The sequence below is a fragment of the Semicossyphus pulcher genome, unplaced genomic scaffold, assembly GCF_022749685.1.
Source record: "Semicossyphus pulcher isolate SPU_LCO1_2020_fin unplaced genomic scaffold, fSemPul1.0.p SCAF_21, whole genome shotgun sequence".
Taxonomy (NCBI): Eukaryota; Metazoa; Chordata; class Actinopteri; order Labriformes; family Labridae; genus Semicossyphus; species Semicossyphus pulcher.
In genome coordinates, this window is record NW_027211695.1 from 20,872,355 (window position 1) to 20,892,744 (window position 20,390).

General features: G+C 44.6%; 2 protein-coding genes and 1 long non-coding RNA gene across 3 annotated transcripts in view; all 3 read right to left on the bottom strand.

Moving 5' to 3' along the window:
• Window positions 1-17,242, bottom strand: part of LOC138600442 (putative uncharacterized protein DDB_G0282133) — a gene marked incomplete at its 5' end in the record, with an annotated part of 30,010 nt that extends 12,768 nt beyond the window's left edge. Inside the window, 9 exon segments of the mRNA XM_069671867.1 lie at window positions 113-129; window positions 5,258-7,865; window positions 13,102-13,151; window positions 13,247-13,395; window positions 13,484-13,548; window positions 13,710-13,779; window positions 14,871-15,392; window positions 15,649-15,704; window positions 16,229-17,242. Of these exon segments, the coding sequence (XP_069527968.1) occupies window positions 113-129; window positions 5,258-7,865; window positions 13,102-13,151; window positions 13,247-13,395; window positions 13,484-13,548; window positions 13,710-13,779; window positions 14,871-15,392; window positions 15,649-15,704; window positions 16,229-17,242 (4,551 nt within the window).
• LOC138600613 (uncharacterized) lies at window positions 8,016-10,391 on the bottom strand. The gene is made up of 3 exons (XR_011308761.1): window positions 10,275-10,391; window positions 8,752-8,811; window positions 8,016-8,397 (listed from the first exon to the last, which is right to left on the bottom strand). It is a non-coding gene; the product is annotated as an uncharacterized lncRNA (long non-coding RNA).
• A 651-nt stretch (window positions 17,243-17,893) lies between the features above and the next one.
• On the bottom strand, window positions 17,894-19,576 carry LOC138600443 (GATA zinc finger domain-containing protein 15-like; the record flags this gene model as incomplete). The annotated part of the gene is given in 3 exon segments (XM_069671868.1): window positions 17,894-18,409; window positions 19,047-19,178; window positions 19,181-19,576. Coding segments are annotated over 3 exon segments (1,044 nt in total), but the record flags the coding sequence as incomplete, so codon positions are not given.
• Between the last annotated feature and the right edge of the window lie 814 nt (window positions 19,577-20,390).

The following is a 20,390-nucleotide window of genomic DNA, read 5'->3' on the forward strand; positions in this document are numbered from 1 at the left end:
CAGCTGTTGTGGTTGTTGCAGCAGCTGTTGTTGTTGTTTGAGCAACTGTTGTGCTTGTTGGAACGGCTGTTGTGGTTGTTGGAGCCACTGTTGTTGTTGTTGTTGGACTGGCCGTTGTTGTTGGAGCCACTGTTGTTGTTGGAGCAGATGTTGTGGTTGTTGGAGCAGCTGTTGTTGTTGTTGGAGCAACTGTTGTTGTTGTTGGAGCAGCTGTTGTGGTAGTTGGAGCTACTGTTGTTGTTGTTGTTGGAGCCACTGTTGTTGTTGTTGGAGCAGCTGTTGTGGTTGTTGCAGCAGCTGTTGTTGTTGTTTGAGCAACTGTTGTGGTTGTTGGAACGGCTGTTGTGGTTGTTGGAGCCACTGTTGTTGTTGTTGGAGCGGCTGTTGTGGTAGTAGGAGCCACTGTTGTTGTTGTTGGAGCAGCTGTTGTGGTTGTTGCAGCAGCTGTTGTTGTTGTTTGAGCAACTGTTGTGGTTGTTGGAACGGCTGTTGTGGTTGTTGGAGCCACTGTTGTTGTTGTTGGACTGGCCGTTGTTGTTGGAGCCACTGTTGTTGTTGGAGCCACTGTTGTTGTTGTTGGAGCAGCTGTTGTTGTTGCAGCAGCTGTTGTGGTTGTTGGAGCAGCTGTTGTTGTTGTTGGAGCAGCTGTTGTTGTTGTTGGAGCAACTGTTGTTGTTGTTGGAGCAGCTGTTGTGGTTGTTGGAACAGCTGTTGTGGTTGTTGGAGCCACTGTTGTTGTTGTTGTTGGAGCCACTGTTGTTGTTGGAGCAGATGTTGTGGTTGTTGGAGCAGCTGTTGTTGTTGTTGGAGCGGCTGTTGTGGTAGTTGGAGCCACTGTTGTTGTTGTTGGAGCAGCTGTTGTTGTTGGAGTAACTGTTGTTGTTGTTGGGGCAGGTGTTGTGGTTGTTGGAGCAGCTGTTGTTGTTGTTGGAGCAGCTGTTGTTGTTGTTGGAGCAGCTGTTGTTGTTGGAGCAACTGTTGTGGTTGTTGGAGCAGCTGTTGTTGTTGTTGGAGCAACTGTTGTGGTTGTTGCAGCAGCTGTTGTTGTTGTTGGAGCAACTGTTGTGGTTGTTGGAACGGCTGTTGTGGTTGTTGGAGCCACTGTTGTTGTTGTTGTTGGACTGGCCGTTGTTGTTGGAGCCACTGTTGTTGTTGGAGCAGATGTTGTGGTTGTTGGAGCAGCTGTTGTTGTTGGAGCAACTGTTGTTGTTGTTGGAGCAGCTGTTGTGGTAGTTGGAGCTACTGTTGTTGTTGTTGTTGGAGCCACTGTTGTTGTTGTTGGAGCAGCTGTTGTTGTTGGAGCAGCTGTTGTGGTTGTTGCAGCAGCTGTTGTTGTTGTTTGAGCAACTGTTGTGGTTGTTGGAACGGCTGTTGTGGTTGTTGGAGCCACTGTTGTTGTTGTTGGAGCGGCTGTTGTGGTTGTTGCAGCAGCTGTTGTTGTTGTTGGAGCAACTGTTGTGGTTGTTGGAACGGCTGTTGTGGTTGTTGGAGCCACTGTTGTTGTTGTTGGACTGGCCGTTGTTGTTGGAGCCACTGTTGTTGTTGGAGCAGCTGTTGTGGTTGTTGGAGCAGCTGTTGTTGTTGTTGGAGCAACTGTTGTTGTTGTTGGAGCGGCTGTTGTGGTAGTTGGAGCCACTGTTGTTGTTGTTGGAGCCACTGTTGTTGTTGTTGGAGCAGCTGTTGTTGTTGCAGCAGCTGTTGTGGTTGTTGGAGCAGCTGTTGTTGTTGTTGGAGCAGCTGTTGTTGTTGTTGGAGCAACTGTTGTTGTTGTTGGAGCAGCTGTTGTGGTTGTTGGAGCAACTGTTGTTGTTGTTGAAGCGGCTGTTGTGGTAGTTGGAGCCACTGTTGTTGTTGTTGGAGCAGCTGTTGTTGTTGTTGGAGCAGCTGTTGTTGTTGGAGCAGCTGTTGTGGTTGTTGCAGCAGCTGTTGTTGTTGTTAGAGCAACTGTTGTGGTTGTTGGAACAGCTGTTGTGGTTGTTGGAGCCACTGTTGTTGTTGTTGTTGGACTGGCCGTTGTTGTTGGAGCCACTGTTGTTGTTGGAGCAGATGTTGTGGTTGTTGGAGCAGCTGTTGTTGTTGTTGGAGCGGCTGTTGTGGTAGTTGGAGCCACTGTTGTTGTTGTTGGAGCAGCTGTTGTTGTTGGAGTAACTGTTGTTGTTGTTGGAGCAGCTGTTGTGGTTGTTGGAGCAGCTGTTGTTGTTGTTGGAGCAGCTGTTGTTGTTGTTGGAGCAGCTGTTGTTGTTGGAGCAACTGTTGTGGTTGTTGGAGCAGCTGTTGTTGTTGTTGGAGCAACTGTTGTGGTTGTTGCAGCAGCTGTTGTTGTTGTTGGAGCAACTGTTGTGGTTGTTGGAACGGCTGTTGTGGTTGTTGGAGCCACTGTTGTTGTTGTTGTTGGACTGGCCGTTGTTGTTGGAGCCACTGTTGTTGTTGGAGCAGATGTTGTGGTTGTTGGAGCAGCTGTTGTTGTTGTTGGAGCAACTGTTGTTGTTGTTGGAGCAGCTGTTGTGGTAGTTGGAGCCACTGTTGTTGTTGTTGGAGCCACTGTTGTTGTTGTTGGAGCAGCTGTTGTTGTTGTTGGAGCAACTGTTGTTGTTGTTGGAGCAGCTGTTGTGGTAGTTGGAGCTACTGTTGTTGTTGTTGTTGGAGCCACTGTTGTTGTTGTTGGAGCAGCTGTTGTTGTTGGAGCAGCTGTTGTGGTTGTTGCAGCAGCTGTTGTTGTTGTTTGAGCAACTGTTGTGGTTGTTGGAACGGCTGTTGTGGTTGTTGGAGCCACTGTTGTTGTTGTTGGAGCAGCTGTTGTGGTAGTAGGAGCCACTGTTGTTGTTGTTGGAGCAGCTGTTGTGGTTGTTGCAGCAGCTGTTGTTGTTGTTGGAGCAACTGTTGTGGTTGTTGGAACGGCTGTTGTGGTTGTTGGAGCCACTGTTGTTGTTGTTGGACTGGCCGTTGTTGTTGGAGCCACTGTTGTTGTTGGAGCAGCTGTTGTGGTTGTTGGAGCAGCTGTTGTTGTTGTTGGAGCAACTGTTGTTGTTGTTGGAGCGGCTGTTGTGGTAGTTGGAGCCACTGTTGTTGTTGTTGGAGCCAATGTTGTTGTTGTTGGAGCAGCTGTTGTTGTTGCAGCAGCTGTTGTGGTTGTTGGAGCAGCTGTTGTTGTTGTTGGAGCAGCTGTTGTTGTTGTTGGAGCAACTGTTGTTGTTGTTGGAGCAGCTGTTGTGGTTGTTGGAGCAACTGTTGTTGTTGTTGAAGCGGCTGTTGTGGTAGTTGGAGCCACTGTTGTTGTTGTTGGAGCAGCTGTTGTTGTTGTTGTTGGAGCAGCTGTTGTTGTTGGAGCAGCTGTTGTGGTTGTTGCAGCAGCTGTTGTTGTTGTTAGAGCAACTGTTGTGGTTGTTGGAACAGCTGTTGTGGTTGTTGGAGCCACTGTTGTTGTTGTTGTTGGACTGGCCGTTGTTGTTGGAGCCACTGTTGTTGTTGGAGCAGATGTTGTGGTTGTTGGAGCAGCTGTTGTTGTTGTTGGAGCGGCTGTTGTGGTAGTTGGAGCCACTGTTGTTGTTGTTGGAGCAGCTGTTGTTGTTGGAGTAACTGTTGTTGTTGTTGGAGCAGCTGTTGTGGTTGTTGGAGCAGCTGTTGTTGTTGTTGGAGTAGCTGTTGTTGTTGTTGGAGCAACTGTTGTTGTTGTTGGAACAGCTGTTGTTGTTGGAGCAGCTGTTGTGGTTGTTGCAGCAGCTGTTGTTGTTGTTGGAGCAACTGTTGTGGTTGTTGGAACGGCTGTTGTGGTTGTTGGAGCCACTGTTGTTGTTGTTGGACTGGCCGTTGTTGTTGGAGCCACTGTTGTTGTTGGAGCAGATGTTGTGGTTGTTGGAGCAGCTGTTGTTGTTGTTGGAGCAACTGTTGTTGTTGTTGGAGCGGCTGTTGTGGTAGTAGGAGCCACTGTTGTTGTTGTTGGAGCAGCTGTTGTTGTTGGAGCAGCTGTTGTGGTTGTTGCAGCAGCTGTTGTGGTTGTTGGAGCAGCTGTTGTGGTTGTTGGAACGGCTGTTGTGGTTGTTGGAGCCACTGTTGTTGTTGTTGGACTGGCCGTTGTTGTTGGAGCCACTGTTGTTGTTGGAGCAGATGTTGTGGTTGTTGGAGCAGCTGTTGTTGTTGTTGGAGCAACTGTTGTTGTTGTTGGAGCGGCTGTTGTGGTAGTAGGAGCCACTGTTGTTGTTGTTGGAGCAGCTGTTGTTGTTGGAGCAGCTGTTGTGGTTGGAGCAGATGTTGTGGTTGTTGGAGCAGCTGTTGTTGTTGTTGGAGCGGCTGTTGTGGTAGTTGGAGCCACTGTTGTTGTTGTTGGAGCAGCTGTTGTTGTTGGAGTAACTGTTGTTGTTGTTGGAGCAGCTGTTGTGGTTGTTGGAGCAGCTGTTGTTGTTGTTGGAGCAGCTGTTGTTGTTGTTGGAGCAACTGTTGTTGTTGTTGGAACAGCTGTTGTTGTTGGAGCAGCTGTTGTGGTTGTTGCAGCAGCTGTTGTTGTTGTTGGAGCAACTGTTGTGGTTGTTGGAACGGCTGTTGTGGTTGTTGGAGCCACTGTTGTTGTTGTTGGACTGGCCGTTGTTGTTGGAGCCACTGTTGTTGTTGGAGTAGATGTTGTGGTTGTTGGAGCAGCTGTTGTTGTTGTTGGAGCAACTGTTGTTGTTGTTGGAGCGGCTGTTGTGGTAGTAGGAGCCACTGTTGTTGTTGTTGGAGCAGCTGTTGTTGTTGGAGCAGCTGTTGTGGTTGTTGCAGCAGCTGTTGTTGTTGTTGGAGCAACTGTTGTGGTTGTTGGAACGGCTGTTGTGGTTGTTGGAGCCACTGTTGTTGTTGTTGGAGCAGCTGTTGTTGTTGGAGCAGCTGTTGTTGTTGTTGGAGCCACTGTTGTTGTTGTTGGATTGGCCGTTGTTGTTGGAGCCACTGTTGTTGTTGGAGCAGCTGTTGTGGTTGTTGGAGCAGCTGTTGTTGTTGTTGGAGCAACTGTTGTTGTTGTTGGAGCGGCTGTTGTGGTAGTTGGAGCCACTGTTGTTGTTGTTGGAGCCACTGTTGTTGTTGTTGGAGCAGCTGTTGTTGTTGGAGCAGCTGTTGTTGTTGTTGGAGCAGCTGTTGTTGTTGTTGGAGCAACTGTTGTTGTTGTTGGAGCAGCTGTTGTGGTTGTTGGAACAACTGTTGTTGTTGTTGGAGCGGCTGTTGTGGTAGTTGGAGCCACTGTTGTTGTTGTTGGAGCAGCTGTTGTTGTTGGAGCAGCTGTTGTGGTTGTTGCAGCAGCTGTTGTTGTTGTTAGAGCAACTGTTGTGGTTGTTGGAACAGCTGTTGTGGTTGTTGGAGCCACTGTTGTTGTTGTTGTTGGACTGGCCGTTGTTGTTGTTGGAGCCACTGTTGTTGTTGGAGCAGATGTTGTGGTTGTTGGAGCAGCTGTTGTTGTTGTTGGAGCAACTGTTGTTGTTGTTGGAGAGGCTGTTGTGGTAGTTGGAGCCACTGTTGTGGTTGTTGGAGCAGCTGTTGTTGTTGGAGTAACTGTTGTTGTTGTTGGAGCAGCTGTTGTTGTTGTTGGAGCAGCTGTTGTGGTTGTTGGAGCAGCTGTTGTTGTTGTTGGAGCAGCTGTTGTTGTTGTTGGAGCAACTGTTGTTGTTGTTGGAACGGCTGTTGTGGTTGTTGGAGCCACTGTTGTTGTTGTTGTTGGACTGGCCGTTGTTGTTGGAGCAGCTGTTGTGGTTGTTGGAGCAGCTGTTGTTGTTGTTGGAGCAACTGTTGTTGTTGTTGGAGCGGCTGTTGTGGTAGTTGGAGCCACTGTTGTTGTTGTTGGAGCCACTGTTGTTGTTGTTGGAGCTCCTGTTGTTGTTGGAGTAGCTGTTGTTGTTGTTGGAGCAGCTGTTGTTGTTGGAGCAGCTGTTGTTGTTGTTGGAGCAGCTGTTGTGGTTGTTGGAGCAGCTGTTGTTGTTGTTGGAGCAAAGGTTGTTGTTGTTGGAGCGGCTGTTGTGGTAGTTGGAGCCACTGTTGTTGTTGTTGGAGCCACTGTTGTTGTTGTTGGAGCAGCCGTTGTTGTTGGAGTAGCTGTTATTGTTGGAGCAGCTGTTGTTGTTGTTGGAGCAACTGTTGTGGTTGTTGGAGCAGCTGTTGTTGTTGTTGGAGCAACTGTTGTAGTTGTTGGAACGGCTGTTGTGGTTGTTGGAGCCACTGTTGTTGTTGTTGTTGGACTGGCCGTTGTTGTTGGAGCAGCTGTTGTGGTTGTTGGAGCAGCTGTTGTTGTTGTTGTTGGAGCAACTGTTGTGGTTGTTGGAGCGGCTGTTGTGGTAGTTGGAGCCACTGTTGTTGTTGTTGGAGCCACTGTTGTTGTTGTTGGAGCAGCTGTTGTTGTTGGAGCAGCTGTTGTTGTTGTTGGAGCAGCTGTTGTTGTTGTTGGAGCAATTGTTGTGGTTGTTGGAGCAACTGTTGTTGTTGTTGGAGCAGCTGTTGTTGTTGGAGCCACTGTTGTTGTTGTTGGAGCAGATGTTGTTGTTGGAGTAACTGTTGTTGTTGTTGGAGCAGCTGTTGTGGTTGTTGGAGCAGCTGTTGTTGTTGTTGGAGCAACTGTTGTTGTTGTTGGAGCGGCTGTTGTGGTAGTAGGAGCCACTGTTGTTGTTGTTGGAGCAGCTGTTGTGGTTGTTGCAGCAGCTGTTGTTGTTGTTGGAGCAACTGTTGTGGTTGTTGGAACGGCTGTTGTGGTTGTTGGAGCCACTGTTGTTGTTGTTGTTGGACTGGCCGTTGTTGTTGGAGCCACTGTTGTTGTTGGAGCAGCTGTTGTGGTTGTTGGAGCAGCTGTTGTTGTTGTTGGAGCAACTGTTGTTGTTGTTGGAGCGGCTGTTGTGGTAGTTGGAGCCACTGTTGTTGTTGTTGGAGCCACTGTTGTTGTTGTTGTTGGAGCAGCTGTTGTTGTTGGAGCAGCTGTTGTGGTTGTTGGAGCAGCTGTTGTTGTTGTTGGAGCAGCTGTTGTTGTTGTTGGAGCAACTGTTGTTGTTGTTGGAGCAGCTGTTGTGGTTGTTGGAGCAACTGTTGTTGTTGTTGGAGCGGCTGTTGTGGTAGTTGGAGCCACTGTTGTTGTTGTTGGAGCCACTGTTGTTGTTGTTGGAGCAGCTGTTGTTGTTGGAGCAGCTGTTGTGGTTGTTGCAGCAGCTGTTGTTGTTGTTAGAGCAACTGTTGTGGTTGTTGGAACAGCTGTTGTGGTTGTTGGAGCCACTGTTGTTGTTGTTGTTGGACTGGCCGTTGTTGTTGGAGCCACTGTTGTTGTTGGAGCAGATGTTGTGGTTGTTGGAGCAGCTGTTGTTGTTGTTGGAGCAATTGTTGTGGTTGTTGGAGCAACTGTTGTTGTTGTTGGAGCAGCTGTTGTTGTTGGAGCAGATGTTGTGGTTGTTGGAGCAGCTGTTGTTGTTGTTGGAGCAACTGTTGTTGTTGTTGGAGCAGCTGTTGTTGTTGTTGGAGCAACGGTTGTTGTTGTTGTAGTGGCTGTTGTGGTAGTTGGAGCCACTGTTGTTGTTGTTGGAGCCACTGTTGTTGTTGTTGGAGCAGTCGTTGTTGTTGGAGCGGCTGTTGTGGTAGTTGGAGCCACTGTTGTTGTTGTTGGAGCAGTCGTTGTTGTTGGAGCGGCTGTTGTGGTAGTTGGAGCCACTGTTGTTGTTGTTGGAGCAGCTGTTGTTGTTGTTGGAGCAACGGTTGTTGTTGTTGGAGCGGCTGTTGCGGTAGTTGGAGCCACTGTTGTTGTTGTTGGAGCCACTGTTGTTGTTGTTGGAGCAGCTGTTGTGGTTGTCGGAGCAGCTGTTGTTGTTGTTGGAGCAGCTGTTGTTGTTGTTGGAGCAACTGTTGTTGTTGCTGGAGCAGCTGTTGTGGTTGTTGGAGCAACTGTTGTTGTTGTTGGAGCGGCTGTTGTGGTAGTTGGAGCCACTGTTGTTGTTGTTGGAGCCACTGTTGTTGTTGTTGGAGCAGCTGTTGTTGTTGGAGCAGCTGTTGTGGTTGTTGCAGCAGCTGTTGTTGTTGTTGGAGCAACTGTTGTGGTTGTTGGAGCAGTTGTTGTGGTTGTTGGAGCAACTGTTGTTGTTGTTGAAGCAGCTGTTGTTGGAGCAACTGTTGTTGTTGTTGGAGCAACTGTTGTTGTTGTTGGAGCAGCCGTTGTTGTTGTTGGAGGAGCTGTTGTTGGAGCAGCTGTTGTGGTTATTGGAGCGACTGTTGTTGTTGGAGCGGATGTTGTTGTTGCTGGTACTCCAGTTGTTGTTGTTGGAGTGGCTGTTGTCGTCGTTGGTGCAACTGTTGTGGTTGCTGGAGCAGCCGTTGTTGGAGCAACTGTTGTTGTTTTCACAGTCGTTGTTGTCAAAGGAGCTGTTGTTGTTATAGCAGCAGCTGTTGTCGCTGCAGCAGATGTCGTTACAGCTATGGAAATGAACATTTTTGAAATTGTTTAAAGTCACGAAAGATAAAATGATACACTTTTCAATGCGAAAACATTTCAGCTGCTTTTCTGAAAAAGTGCACAATTAATAATAAATTCTATGCATTTAAAATTATAAACGTTTTCTTCAGAGTATATTAGGCAGTCACATACCTGTAAGAAACTGCTTTTTTCATCTCATTTTATTTACTTACGATGTTAATAAAGTAGAAAGCTTTCCGTTTGCCTTCATCTACTGATCATGCTTCAATGTTGGTACTTACATGTCCCTCAACAGGGGAAGTTAACAACACAAGTCGCTATAAAGGAAGTAGATTTATTTACACTTAGCTTACCTGTTAGAATCAGGAAAAGTGACGTCATCTGTATGACACCCATCTTGTCTTCGATTAAGTCTATAAACAACAAACAATACAGAAATTCAATCACAGAAGTATAAGGTTAAAACCTTTTGCACTACAGTAAACACGTATTGGAATCATTACTTTTTTAATCCATTAATAAATGTTAGTTAATTCTGTTTTAATACAATTACTGAATTGAAGAATTAAAATTACTTTCTAGGACTATTGTTACATTTTACACAGAATCTATCCTCAGCCTGTTTTGAGTATAACACTTACAGTCTTTTAAGCAATGTGAAATATAAAAACATCCAAAATGTACAGTTTATGTTCACACTATAATAATCCTATCCCTTACCATGAAACTCTGAAATCTCTGGTGAAATCAAACTTTACCCTGTTGAAACTGTCATTATTTTAGTATACTGCACAGCATTTACATCGATGTGCATTTCTGACAGGAAGCACGATAACAAATCAAAGTTGTTAAAAGATGAAGTCCATGTGAAGTTGTAAGAATTTACCTGACGATGTCAACCCTTTCTAATCACATTTGTCTGACAAAGTAAACCTTTTCTTCACATCTCACAAATTTCTGTTTCTACATTAAAAGTAAGATACAATGTACTGGTCTAGATCACTGTTTAACAGACGTGTGGACTCATGGAGTGGCTTTTGCTGTTGCTAAACCTGTGCAAAGAAATTGTTTGTAAATACATTCTTTAAATACAAATTTGACATTACTCATTGTAATCTAGAGATAAATCATCTTAGGCTGTACATTGAACCAATCTCAGCACATATGGACACACAGATTTGTCGCAACTGTCTGGTGTTGTCACACAGGGCGGGAATGGGATGCTTACTTTTCTGGTTTAGCTGCTCTACTTTGAAGGCTGTATCAGAGATGCTTTAATTGGAATCAAATCTGTTGAATCTGAGCTTCACAATTAACTGTAAAAAGAGCTGCTCCCTCCCCTCTTAGCTCATGATCTGTATGTGGATCGAATTGAACTCGGTTCTTGCAGCAGCAGGGAGAGGAGGTGCTGACACCTCTGCTTCACAGTCAGACGCAAAATAGGGGAACATTTTGCACCTGAATATAATTAGCACAATATCCTTTGTGAATCGGACCTTGGGTTTAGGCAGATTGCGCTGGTTGTGCAAATGTCCACAAGCAACAACCCTTAACCGTCAACCAATGTCTTTGAGCAAAGCACCTTGCAGAGGTGCTACAATATGTCCCTCACATTTGACCCATAAAGAATTCTTACATGAACTCATACTGTGTTGTTTGTACATTTACTTTTTGTTTGTGAATTTAATCTTATGATGCTGGTGTCATTTTACCTAGAACAGTGCGTTTTTAATGCCAAAAAAGAGGCTACAATACCTTAATATTCCTTTAAATATTTGATATCTGACAATTATACATGAATATTAGTGAAAAAGAAATGCATTAAAATAGGTATAAATGTACAAAAGCTTATATAAATACTTAAACATGTACTTACCTCAAATGAAAAGTTTTAAGATGAAAGGTTATTTATTCCCCCTTTGTATCCGATTTAGATGTTTCCTTAAACGATCAATGGATATATAATTCAGTCCAATCCAACACTGCAATTTTGTAAACCTTTCACCTTATGTGACAGCCTTCATCTAATAAGGGCTTTATATATTGGAAGGGAATGAAGGCTTATGACGTGACACCTACGTGATTAGTATTTCTGAAATGTTGTGACACCATAGTAGGAACAAAACCATATCCTGAAAGACAGAATTTCTTCTGTCAAGGTGTCATATTCTTGGCACAGTATTGTGGTATCCTCCCTTCTTTTGTCCTGTGAAACAAACTGCTGGTGCATTCCATCTATGTGAATGTTGAAAGAAGTACGAGTGTGACAGCCACTTATGACAAACAAAGAAAGACAGAGCTGCAGTGAAGCGGTGATGCAGCTGGAAGAAATGCAGGAGGGTTGATCGGGGTAAATTAAGATCCAAGATTACGATCCAATAAGAAATAACTTGATTTTATAGATGGCAAAGATCTACCAATGTTTGTGTGAACAATTTCAGCATATTTGTCATGTAGGTAAAAATCATGTACAAGGTGCATGCTGCTATATTTGAAACATTTTCAAAACAATTAATCCAAGTGAAATAGAAAACCACTGGGGATATGGCCTAAAAACAGTATTATATGACATATTGTTTTATTACATCGCAGCTGTATTTGTGTTATTAATGATATACTAAACTCTGCGTTATTGTTGCTAATTATAGCAAAAGTAGCAGTGTACATGTTTGCTGGTGCCAACTCCTTAACGTAGAACCAGGCACCTCACAACTTGATTTACAAACTATGCAAATACATTTTAATGTCCTCCTTACACTCACTGCATTTATTAAACATTTTTTTAAACAGGAAGTTTGTCTGGTTTATGAAGAGTTAAATCCTCTTAAATAATACGCTCCAGTTTCTTTTATTTTCCCAACCCGCAAAGTGAACCTGCATTATCCCACATTATTACCCATACAATGTAGCCTGCTGTTCTATTTTTAACAGTTTTTGGCAGGCGCATTACTTTTGGTTTCACTGACGTCGTTGGCTAAGTGGTCTGTCTGTGTTGTTATGTGTTGCACTCAGAGACTATTATTGAATTCAATTCAATTCAATGGTGTATCAGTTGTAGCAGATTCATTTTGTTTTGTATGTGACAATACAACGACAATACTGATAAAACATCAATAACAATTGTGCTGAACAGAACAAAACTACTCGACACATTAGTGCGGCTCTAAAGTTTTATATAACTTTGGTTTGCTCCTCCCTCACTCAAAGGTTATTTTGGTCCACTGCTTTGCAGGTTCTCATCATTTAGACTTCACAGGCATACATCATGTGATTCTAAATATAATGACAGTAATCATGTCGCAGTTGCATTTTTTTGGAGGGCGTCTGTGGATGATTGGTATCTGTTATACAACGATTTCTTACCTTCTGATTTCAGAAGTAAGATACAGCCGAAGTACAATTTAATTTTTCTTTTTACAGTTATTAGTTAATCAAACATGGAAATAGAAAAGTGTTGCATTCTGTCGGAGAAGAGAAGCCTTCAGGCCTTGGATCTCTGTCAGCAGGCCCTCCTCTCTCCTTTGCTGTACTGCCAAAAAGTCTCTCATCATTGTCACTAGTCCAGTACAAAGTACATTACATTTCTGCAAATAACGCAGCTAGATAAACCAAACTGAAACACCAGTCAAAGGTGCCATGTGCCATATTTTTGTTACAGCACCAACATAAAGCTCATCTATTTAACATTGTAACTGAATCAAAGATCAGAGTTGAAATCTTTTTTGGTGTATTGGTCCCCCCCCCCCAAAAAAAACATCACACAAGAGACAGTTCAAATTCTTCAAAGATTTTGTATTAGATTATTGTAAAATTTCTGACAGAAAATGTGCAAACACCAAAAAGTCTCGCATACATGTATATCTTATATATAAGGATTAAATAAATACAGTTCTTTTTATAAATAAGGAAATTGACATTGTTTTGACTTAAACAGAGTAACAAGTACGCATGTGTTCCTTCATCTTATTTAAGGTGCTTGATTCCTTGACAATATTCTCCCTATTGAGCTCTTCTGGGGGTTTTTTTTGTTGTATTTTAGCATTTTATTTTGTAATTTTGATGCATTTGGGCTGGTACAAATTGAAACACATATCTTATTTAAATGACGATAAACTTCACAAAAAGTCTAGAATCAAATCAACAGCATGATTAAAAAAACAATTTCTCAGTAGGCATGTTTCAAACCAAGGTCCTACTACATGAGAGTAAATTTACAGTTTGACTTTTCAGTGTGGCTGGTTTCATTTGTTTGGCAGAGAAGAATAACTAAGACAGCAGTAGTAAGACACAATAAGTTAAATATTGCCAAAGCAAAGTGTTCAGTGACGCAAGCATTTATACATTAATAAAGCAGTAATTTTCTGACATCCCAGTGCTTTATAGAAAGTGCTGTTATATTATTGTCTTATAATTCTTGATGATTAAGTGGACCAGATGTTTAAAGTAGACTTTGTGTGGCCGAAAATCCTGGATGCTCCCACACGAAGACTGTTTAGCATCAACAGACAAACCTAATCTACTGTCATTATTGTGTCCAGTCAGAGTTCATCCAAAGCAAAATTGAAGACAATCATGAATCTTACATTCTTACCAACACCAAAGGCCTTGTCATACTAGTATTGGCAGTGATGTTATAATTAAAATTCAAATAGAAATCAGCATTGATGCTATTGCTGATTAGACAGTAGCCATGCAAATGGTACCAGGCAGAAGGCAGTGATTAGGCTGATCTTGTGACTCACTCCACTTGAAGCTGTGAAAGAAGAAATAATGAAACAACACTTTAGATGAATGAACAGTTGTGCATATTACAATATTTTTGATTAAGCAGCACAGAATATGACTTACTTGTGCCATTCACGGTGATAGAGCTGCCTTCAATGTCAAAGCCATTGACGATTGGAGCTGCCTCGAGCAAAACATTCCGAATCTGAGTGTTATTAGGAACTGATGTGCTATCAAAGCGAAGCTTCAAATCGTTGAAGATTGATCCACTTCTGCAAAGGGAGAAACAAATAACTTAGTTTGACATGCAAGATCAGGCCGTTATTCTTATATTGTAACTTGATCATACTTAAAAATTACCTGAAGGCCACCACGTCCAAGGACTTGAACGAGGAGGGGAATTCATTTTCATACAAAGGTTCAATCTGCAGAAACAGAAAAGAAATTGTATTTTTACACATTATAATTACATTTGTTGGTCTTAGAACACCTAACTGTTCGTGAGACAAGATAAGTTTAACCTGAGTACCAATAGGACAAGATAACCTGATTACCAATAGATTCAAGTGTGACGTCTGAGACTTACCTGTCCCTTTATCATTGAGGCTCGATCTTTGAAAGCTGCAGAAGAGGTATTCAGCAAATCCTGTGTAAAACTGGTTAGAAGAGATCTGAAAGACACATCTACAATTGAATCTGCAACAGTGGTAGGTGCAGCAGTTGCAGGTGCTGCAGTGGCCGGTGCCGCAGTTGTAGGTGCCACAGTTGCAGGGACGGCAGATGCTACAGTGGCAGGTCCCGGTGCCCCGGTGGCAGATGCTGCTGTTGTAATTACAACTGGAACTGGACCCTCTGTTAAAATATTTTTGAAAGAATAATTTTATGACTCTTTGAGCCCAGACAAAAAATATTTCTTTCACAAACTTATAAGGACTGGTAGTTATCGAACATATTGTTATTTTACTTACCTACTACTGAAACTCCGTTGGGGTTGAAGCTCACGGTGAAGTTATTGTTGGTATCATTTGCAGCTTCAACAAAGGCTTGGGCAACAACAGGATTCTTTGGGAGTTTTGCAGGGGGAGTAGTCCGATTGAATTTAATCTCCAGATCTGTTTGAACTCCATCAGCTCGTGCTGGAATAGGACTGTATAATAAAAACAAATATAGGAAAAGAGTAAAATTATCACATGAAGTGATTCTGTTGCTAAATGATATGTGTGGCTTACATCTGGCAATATCAACAAGGGATGATACTTTTTAAAGTCCATTGTCATAAATATACAGCAAAGGTCAATTGACCAACGACAGAAAAGATGTTTTTACCTGAATTGTATAACGATGCATTGAACAAAAATAAATCCAAATCTTGCTCGGCATATGATAAAGCACTGCAAAAAGAAAGCAACGTTAAGGACCTTGAGCTGGTTTCAAGCCCAATTTTTCATAAAATTTGATTAACAAGGAATGGAAAATGAATTACGCTTCAGTTTAACATTATTTACCTAAATTAAAACATTCTCTCCAACATTTCCTGCACATTTCCGACATAGTGATGAAATTTGTAGTCAAATTTAAGAAGTACTCACTGCTGTTAGAACTCGTTGTTCAAGTTCTTTGTATTCATTGCTGTTGGGGTTATCAAGTTCCGGTGTAAAAGTTTCACCTTGCAGGTCTGCTTTGACCTCGTAAACTGGTTCAGCGACTGTTGTTTGCATGGATGTCGTCAGAGCAGGTTTTGTTGCACTTGTGATTGTCACCGCAGGTGTAATTGCAGAAACAGCTGTTGGTCCTGCTGTTGTTGTTGTCACTGCAGCTGTTGTTGGAGAAGCTGTAGTTGTTGTTGAAGATGCTGTTGTTGGTACAACAGTTGTTGGAGTGTCTGTTGTTATTGCTGGAGTTGCTGTTGTTGTTGAAGCAACTGTAGTTGTGGGAGCAACTGTTGTCATAGAAACTGTTGTTGTTGGAGCTGTGGTTGTTGTAGCGGTTGTTGTTGTTGTAGAAACTGTTGTTGTTATTGTTATTGGTGCAGCTGTTGTCGTTGTTGGAGTGGCTGTTGTTATTGGGGAGGCTGTTGTTATTGCTGGAGCAGCTGTTGTTGGAGCAGCTGTAGTTGTTGGAGTGGCTGTTGTTGTAGCAACTGAGGATGTTGTTGGAATGGCTGTTGTTGGAGCAACTGTTGTGGTGTTTGAAGCACCTGTCGTTGTTGCTGGAAAAGGCGTCATTGTTGTTGGAGCGGCTGTTGGAGTGGCTGTTGTTGTTGGAGCAGCTGTTGTTGTAGTAGGGGCTGTTGTTATTGTTGGAGCGTCTGTTGTTGTTGTTGAAGCCGCTGTTGTTGTTGGAGCAACTGTTGTTGATGGAGCGGCTGTTGTTGTTGTTGGTAATGCAGTTGTTGCAGCAACTGTCGTTGTTGGAGCTGTGGTTGTTGTTGGAGCGGCTGTTGTTATTGGGGAGGCTGTTGTTATTGCTAGAGCAGCTGTTGATGGAGCAGCTGTAGTTGTTGGAGTGGCTGTTGTTGGAGCTACTGAGGTTGTTGTTGGAGTGGCTGTTGCTGGAGCAACTGTTGTTGTTGTTGGAGCGGCTGTTGTGGTAGGTGGAGCAGCTGTTGTTGTTGTTGGAGCAGCCATTGTTGTTGTTGGAGCAGCTATTGTGGTAGTTGGATTGGCTGTAGTGGTAGTTGGAGCCACTGTTGTTGTTGTTGAAGTTGCCGTTGTTGTTGGAGCAGCTCTTGTGGTTGTTGGAGCAGCTGTTGTTGTTGTTGGAGCAACTGTTGTTGTTGTTGAAGCGGCTGTTAGCGTAGTTGGAGCAGCTGCTGTTGTTGTTGGAGTGGCTGTTGTGGTAGGTGGAGCCACTGTTGTTGTTGTTGTTGGAGTGGCCATTGTTGTTGGAGCAGCTGTGGTGGTTGTTGGAGTGGCCGTTGTTGTTGGAGCAGCTGTTGTTGTTGTTGGAGCAGCCGTGGTTGTTGTTGGAGCGGCTGTTGTGGTAGTTGGATTGGCTGTTGTGGTAGTTGGAGCCACTGTTGTTGTTGTTGGAGTGGCGGTTGTTGTTGGAGCAGCTGTTGTTGTTGTTGAAGCGGCTGTTGTGGTAGTTGGAGCCACTGTTGTTGTTGATGGAGTTGCCGTTGTTGTTGGAGCAGCTGTGGTGGTTGTTGGAGTGGCCATTGTTGTTGGAGCAACTGTTGTGGTTGTTGGAGCCACTGTTGTTGTTGTTGGAGCAGCTGTTGTGGTTGTTGGAGCAGCTGTTGTTGTTGTTGTTGGAGAAGCTGTTGTTGTTGTTGGAGCAGCTGTTGTGGTTGTTGGAGCAACTGTTGTTGTTGTTGGAGCGGCTGTTGTGGTAGTTGGAGCCACTGTTGTTGTTGTTGGAGCCACTGTTGTTGTTGTTGGAGCAGCTGTTGTTGTTGGAGCAGCTGTTGTGGTTGTTGCAGCAGCTGTTGTTGTTGTTGGAGCAACTGTTGTGGTTGTTGGAGCAGTTGTAGTGGTTGTTGGAGCAGCTGTTGTGGTTATTGGAGTGACTGTTGTTGTTGGAGCAGCTGTTGTTGTTGTTGGAGCAGCTGTTGATGTTGTATCAGCCGTTGTTGTTGGAGTAGCTGTTGTTGTTGGAGCAGCTGTTGTTGTTGGAGCAACTGTTGTTGTTGCTGGAGCAGCTGTTGTTGTTGTTGGAGCAGCTGTTGTGGTTGTTGGAGCAGCTGTTGTTGTTGTTGGAGCAACGGTTGTTGTTGTTGGAGCGGCTGTTGTGGTAGTTGGAGCCACTGTTGTTGTTGTTGGAGCCACTGTTGTTGTTGGAGCAGCCGTTGTTGTTGGAGTAGCTGTTGTTGTTGTTGGAACAGCTGTTGTTGTTGTTGGAGCCACTGTTGTTGTTGTCGCAGCTTTTGTTGTTGTTGGAGCAGCCGTTGTTGTTGGAGTAGCTGTTGTTGTTGTTGGAGCCGCTGTTGTTGTTGGAGCAGCTGTTGTGGTTGTTGGAGCAGCTGTTGTTGTTGTTGTAGCAACTGTTGTTGTTGTTGGAGCAGCTGTTGTGGTTGTTGGAGTGGCCGTTGTTGTTGGTGCAATTGTAGTTGGAGTGGCCGTTGTTGTTGGAGCAACTGTTGTTGTTGTTGGAGCAGCTGTTGTTGTTGTTGGAGCTGTTGTTGGGGCAGCTGTTGTTGTTGTCGCAGCTTTTGTTGTTGTTGGAGCAGCTGTTGTTGTTGTTGGAGCTGCTGTTGTTGTTGGAGCAGCTGTTGTGGTTGTTGGAGCAGCTGTTGTGGTTGTTGGAGCAACTGTTGTGGTAGTTGGAGCCACTGTTGTTGTTGTTGGAGCAGCTGTTGTTGTTGGAGCAGCTGTTGTTGTTGGAGAAGCTGTTGTTGTTGTTGGAGCAGCTGTTGTGGTTGTTGGAGCAACTGTTGTTGTTGTTGGAGCAGCTGTTGTGGTAGTTGGAGCCACTGTTGTTGTTGTTGGAGCAGCAGTTGTTGTTGGAGCAGCTGTTGTGGTTGTTGGAGCAGCTGTTGTTGTTGTTGGAGCAACTGTTGTTGTTGTTGGAGCAGCTGTTGTTGTTGGAGCAGCTGTTGTTGTTGGAACAGCTGTTGTGGTTGTTGGAGCAGCTGTTGTTGTTGTTGGAGCAACTGTTGTGGTAGTTGGAGCCACTGTTGTTGTTGTTGGAGCAGCTGTTGTGGTTGTTGGAGCAGCTGTTGTTGTTGTTGTTGGAGAAGCTGTTGTTGTTGTTGGAGCAGCTGTTGTGGTTGTTGGAGCAACTGTTGTTGTTGTTGGAGCAGCTGTTGTGGTAGTTGGAGCCACTGTTGTTGTTGTTGGAGCCACTGTTGTTGTTGTTGGAGCAGCAGTTGTTGTTGGAGCCACTGTTGTGGTAGTTGGAGCAACTGTTGTTGTTGTTGGAGCAGCTGTTGTTGTTGTTGGAGTTGCCGTTGTTGTTGGAGCAGCTGTTGTTGTTGGAGCAGCTGTTGTGGTTGTTGGAGCAGCTGTTGTTGTTGATGTAGCAACTGTTGTTGTTGTTGGAGCAGCTGTTGTTGTTGTTGGAGCAGCTGTTGTGGTTATTGGAGCGACTGTTGTTGTTGGAGCAGCTGTTGTTGTTGTTGGAGCAGCTGTTGATGTTGTATCAGCCGTTGTTGTTGGAGTAGCTGTTGTTGTTGGAGCAGCTGTTGTTGTTGGAGCAACTGTTGTTGTTGCTGGAGCAGCTGTTGTTGTTGTTGGAGCAGCTGTTGTGGTTGTTGGAGCAGCTGTTGTTGTTGTTGGAGCAACGGTTGTTGTTGTTGGAGCAGCTGTTGTGGTAGTTGGAGCCACTGTTGTGGTTGTTGGAGCCACTGTTGTTGTTGTTTGAGCAGCTGTTGTGGTAGTTGGAGCCACTGTTGTGGTTGTTGGAGCCACTGTTGTTGTTGGAGCAGCCGTTGTTGTTGGAGTAGCTGTTGTTGTTGTTGGAACAGCTGTTGTTGTTGTTGGAGCAGCTGTTGTTGTTGTCGCAGCTTTTGTTGTTGTTGGAGCAGCTGTTGTTGTTGGAGCAGCTGTTGTGGTTGTTGGAGCAGCTGTTGTGGTTGTTGTAGCAACTGTTATTGTTGTTGGAGCAGCTGTTGTGGTTGTTGGAGTGGCCGTTGTTGTTGGTGCAATTGTAGTTGGAGTGGCCGTTGTTGTTGGAGCAACTGTTGTTGTTGTTGGAGCAGCTGTTGTTGTTGTTGGAGCTGTTGTTGTTGTTGGGGCAGCTGTTGTTGTTGGAACAGCTGTTGTGGTTGTAGGAGCAGCTGTTGTGGTAGTTGGAGCCACTGTTGTGGTAGTTGGAGCAACTGTTGTTGTTGTTGGAGCAGCTGTTGTTGTTGGAGCAGCTGTTGTTGTTGTTGGTGCAGCTGTTGTTGTTGGAACAGCTGTTGTGGTTGGAGCAGCCGTTGTTGTTGGAATAGCTATTGTTGTTGTTGGAGCAGCTGTTGTTGTTGTTGGAGCAGCTGTTGTTGTTGTCGCAGCTTTTGTTGTTGTTGGAGCAGCTGTTGTTGTTGTTGGAGTAGCTGTTGTTGTTGGAGCAGCTGTTGTGGTTGTTGGAGCCACTGTTGTTGTTGTTGGAGCCACTGTTGTTGTTGTTGGAGCAGCTGTTGTTGTTGGAGCAACGGTTGTTGTTGTTGGAGCGGCTGTTGTGGTAGTTGGAGCCACTGTTGTTGTTGGAGCAGCTGTTGTTGTTGGAGCAGCTGTTGTTGTTGTTGTAGCAACTGTTCTTGTTGTTGGAGCAGCTGTTGTTGTTGTTGGAGCAGCTGTTGTGGTTATTGGAGCGACTGTTGTTGTTGGAGCAGCTGTTGTTGTTGTTGGAGTGGCCGTTGTTGTTGGTGCAATTGTAGTTGGAGTGGCCGTTGTTGTTGGAGCAACTGTTGTTGTTGTTGGAGCAGCTGTTGTTGTTGGAGCAGCTGTTGTTGTTGTTGGAGCTGCTGTTGTTGATGGAACAGCTGTTGTGGTTGTTGGAGCAGCTGTTGTTGTTGTTGGAGCAACTGTTGTTGTTGGAGCAGCTGTTGTGGTTGTTGGAGCAGCTGTTGTTGTTGGAGAAGCTGTTGTTGTTGTTGGAGCAGCTGTTGTGGTTGTTGGAGCAACTGTTGTTGTTGTTGGAGCAGCTGTTGTTGTTGGAGCAGCTGTTGTTGTTGTTGGAGCTGCTGTTGTTGATGGAACAGCTGTTGTGGTTGTTGGAGCAGCTGTTGTTGTTGTTGGAGCAACTGTTGTGGTAGTTGGAGCCACTGTTGTTGTTGTTGGAGCAGCTGTTGTTGTTGGAGCAGCTGTTGTTGTTGTTGGAGTTGCCGTTGTTGTTGGAGCAGCTGTTGTTGTTGGAGCAGCTGTTGTGGTTGTTGGAGCAGCTGTTGTTGTTGATGTAGCAACTGTTGTGGTTGTTGCAGCAGCTGTTGTGGTTGTTGGAGCAACTGTTGTTGTTGTTGGAGCAGCTGTTGTGGTAGTTGGAGCCACTGTTGTTGTTGTTGGAGCAGCAGTTGTTGTTGGAGCAGCTGTTGTGGTTGTTGGAGCAGCTGTTGTTGTTGTTGGAGCAACTGTTGTTGTTGTTGGAGCAGCTGTTGTTGTTGGAGCAGCTGTTGTGGTTGTTGGAGCAGCTGTTGTTGTTGTTGGAGCAACGGTTGTTGTTGTTGGAGCGGCTGTTGTGGTAGTTGGAGCCACTGTTGTGGTTGTTGGAGCCACTGTTGTTGTTGGAGCAGCCGTTGTTGTTGGAGTAGCTGTTGTTGTTGTTGGAACAGCTGTTGTTGTTGTTGGAGCAGCTGTTGTTGTTGGAGCAGCTGTTGTGGTTGTTGGAGCAGCTGTTGTTGTTGTTG